This window comes from Metopolophium dirhodum, chromosome 7, assembly GCF_019925205.1.
Source record: "Metopolophium dirhodum isolate CAU chromosome 7, ASM1992520v1, whole genome shotgun sequence".
NCBI lineage: Eukaryota > Metazoa > Arthropoda > Insecta > Hemiptera > Aphididae > Metopolophium > Metopolophium dirhodum.
The window spans coordinates 32,246,334-32,249,599 of NC_083566.1; the positions used below are offsets into that span (position 1 = coordinate 32,246,334).

Sequence of the window (3,266 nt, forward strand, 5' to 3'; positions counted from 1 at the left end):
TAACGGTAGCTCGTAATACATAAATTTACGAGTGCATTTAGATCCCTTAACGTTACGTTCAACCGATAGTCCTTAATAGTAGAAAGGATGACCCTACAATGATCCTATATTATAAGGATTAAACGAAATTTACACACCGTCCAGGCTCTTAGTAAAATATCTCAAGACGCATCATGCCAATATAATAATGCACTTCGATATGTTTTTGCCATACAAACGAGTACTAGCGTTCACACTTGTATGTTTACTGAGTTATTCAAACATCCGGTTATGATTGTAGGGTTATGGTTATCTATTTTGTACTATTGACCAAATTCACTTGTTATTTTATTTCCCTATTTGACCTACTAACATCCATGGTGTATTTAATTTTAATCCTTAAAGCACAATAGCCATTAGCGTAATTGAATTTAAGTATCGTATTTACTAACTATTTGAGTGTACCTACCTACAGTCTTGGGTAAAATACTTTTTAAAAGTATTTGGAATAAATACTCGAATACTCAGGAAAAATAGTATTCCGAATATGTATTCGAATACATCATAAAAATAGTATTCTGAATAAAATATTTAGAATACTATAAAAATATTCCAAATACTTTTAAAATATTTTTTTTTAGATATTAATAAAATAATAACTGCTTTGGGGGAACTATAGCCAATACTTAAATATATAATATATTGTTTGTAAATTAAAATTATAATATACCATTACCTAACTATGACTATTTATGATTTACAATATTATATTATAATATTTATTAATAATTATCTGCAATATTATTATCTTCTATGAATAATATTAATTATATTATCAAAGCATAAAATCTTTCATCAGGACAGGCACAGTTAAAAACAATACATACTAAATTAGGTAAAAGTATTTATTTAAACAAAATATTAAAATATTTTCAAATTAAATGTTTGTTACATTTTAGCATTAATGTTTTTTCGAAGTTTTCATCTGTCATTCTTCCTCTTTTTTTAGTCAATACGGCACTGCCAACACTAAAGACACGTTCTACAGCTGCACTGCTTGGCAGTGGTGTGTTGAATTTTACAAATACTTTTCTTATTGTTGGAGTTTCAATTAAAGAATCTAAGCTTTTAGTTGGACTTTTGGTAAAAAAATTTGATATTTCCTGTTCCAAAGGTAGAGTTAATTTCGATTTATTTTTTGACCAATCAAAAAAATTATTTGTATCGTCACTGTCTGATGATTCACATTCCAATACATTTTGTTGCTCAAACATTTCTAAACATGAGTGCTTAAAAAATGATAAAGCTGTATCTTTTTTATCGCTATTATTAAGCCAAGCCGTTTTGAAGTATGGATGAGAAAGTGTAGCAGACAATAAAAATGGATCACTGAGCTGTTTATTAAAACGTTTTTCTACACTATTCTTAAGACAAATAACCAGAAAATCGCAAAATATTAATTTTTTTTCTGATAGTATATCATCATATTTTTGTTTGAGTGATGTGATAGATGGTAATAAGTAACCAAAATACATATGTTTTTCCCCTTGTAATACATCTAGACACACACACAGAGGCTCCATTACTAGTAAATACTCCTCCAAAAATTCTATATCGGTTTTAGAAAAACGATTAACTGCAAGGGCATCACATATCTTGTAAAATGTAGAAGGGCTCTTTTTAAAATGAATAATAAGAAATTTTATAGCATCAAACCAGGAATTCCAACGGGTATCATTAGGAGTTTTTAAGTATACATCCAAATTGGTTTTCACTATGTCAGCCATTTGACTAGAACGGTTCTGTTTGTTCCAAATAGCTTGACATTTTGCAAATGTTAGTCTGCTTTGCTTTTTATATGCTCCCAATAAACATCTGCTGGTTACATTTTTGTCATCATTACCTTTTAAAGCCTTTTCAATGTCCTGAAAAAAAGAAATAAGAAATAAGAATTAATTTATAATATATAGGTATATAAATGTAGCTTACAGCTGTAGCGATTAAATTGAGGGTGTGTGAAGCACATCGGTGATGTTTGGGCAAATTATACAGTAAGGTCTCTTCCCAATTAGAATTGCTTTGTGGGTTTAAACTAAATTCTTCATTATTTAGAATTTCAGAAATTGGTATACTAGAAAACTCAATGTCTTCTTCTTGTTCTTCTTCAATATTACTTTCCCCATCATTGTCATGTACATTTTCCTCTTCGTTCATTTCTTCCAAAGAATTAAGTATTTCTGTTTCTTTTTGGTTATTATAAACAGCTTGAACCTCTGAAGATTGACCAAACATTCTGAAAATAATTCACATTTTTATCATCAAACATACCAATAGGAACCGTAATTATTATTTATTATATATAATTAATAGGTAAACAGTATACTAATCAAAGTTTTATAAATAATAATTGAATCCAGCATTTATTCAGCATCAAAACGTAGTTAACCAGTTATTTTAAAACTTACTGGAAACTTTTGACAAAATTTGATCCGTTATCAGTAGTTGTATATATGACTTTATCACTAATATTAAAGTACAAATATACTGATTCCATTTCTTTAGCTAATATATCATACGTATGACTACCCTTTATTCTTTTAATGGCCAACAAACAAGATACTCTTTCAAGAGTGTTTGGATTAATCCAATGGCATGTCAACCCTAAATATGACCTGAAAAAAACATTTTATATATAAGTTTATAATATATTAATGTACATAATGATTTTAATGCTACACCTTTTAAAAATAGACCAACAATCAGCTGTTGTGGTCAAATATTCGACTTTGGAAAATGCATCTTTCATTGTAAGTATGAGATTTTCATGTTGAACAGTTATATTTTTCATCAATGTTTTCCTTGTTAATACATGGCAACCATTATATCCAACTGTTATCAATTTTTTAAAGTCTTCATGCTCCACTAAATTAAATGGCAATGAAGCATTAATGACTAGATTTTGAATCATCAAATTTAACTCCTCTAAAATATGAATATTTATAAACAATTAAAACTATATAATTTTACAGCAGTAGTAAAAAATAATTTACTATACAAATAAATTACCCAATTTATAAATGTGAAAATAATAATTATTAGTGTTAGCTAAAAACTTAACTTCATAAAAAAAACTTTGAATTGACTAACACAGCTATATCCTAAATTATCACAGATATTTTTATAAGGATTCTTAAAAAAAACCTGAACCTGGTTCATTTAACCAAACTTTTAGAATAATTGTATTAATTTTAATGGACTATACCTCGGTAGTATACTTCCGCAAATAT

At 27.7% G+C, this 3,266-nt stretch overlaps 1 protein-coding gene across 1 annotated transcript; it reads right to left on the minus strand.

Annotated features, from left to right (window-relative positions):
* Positions 1-2,440: 2,440 nt before the first annotated feature.
* Positions 2,441-2,947, minus strand: LOC132948441 (uncharacterized). The gene is made up of 2 exons (XM_061018893.1): positions 2,718-2,947; positions 2,441-2,651 (listed from the first exon to the last, which is right to left on the minus strand). The coding sequence occupies exons 1-2, from the start codon at positions 2,945-2,947 to the stop codon at positions 2,441-2,443; spliced, it is 441 nt and encodes a 146-aa protein (XP_060874876.1).
* Between the last annotated feature and the right edge of the window lie 319 nt (positions 2,948-3,266).

Coding starts and splice junctions, on each gene's coding strand:
- LOC132948441 (XM_061018893.1), bottom strand. CDS start 2,947: ATGATTCAAAATCTAGTCATTAATGCTTCATTGCCATTTAATTTAGTG. Junction 2,652..2,717: donor TGTTGGTCTATTTTTAAAAG/GTGTAGCATTAA, acceptor TGTTTTTTTCAG/GTCATATTTAGGGTTGACAT.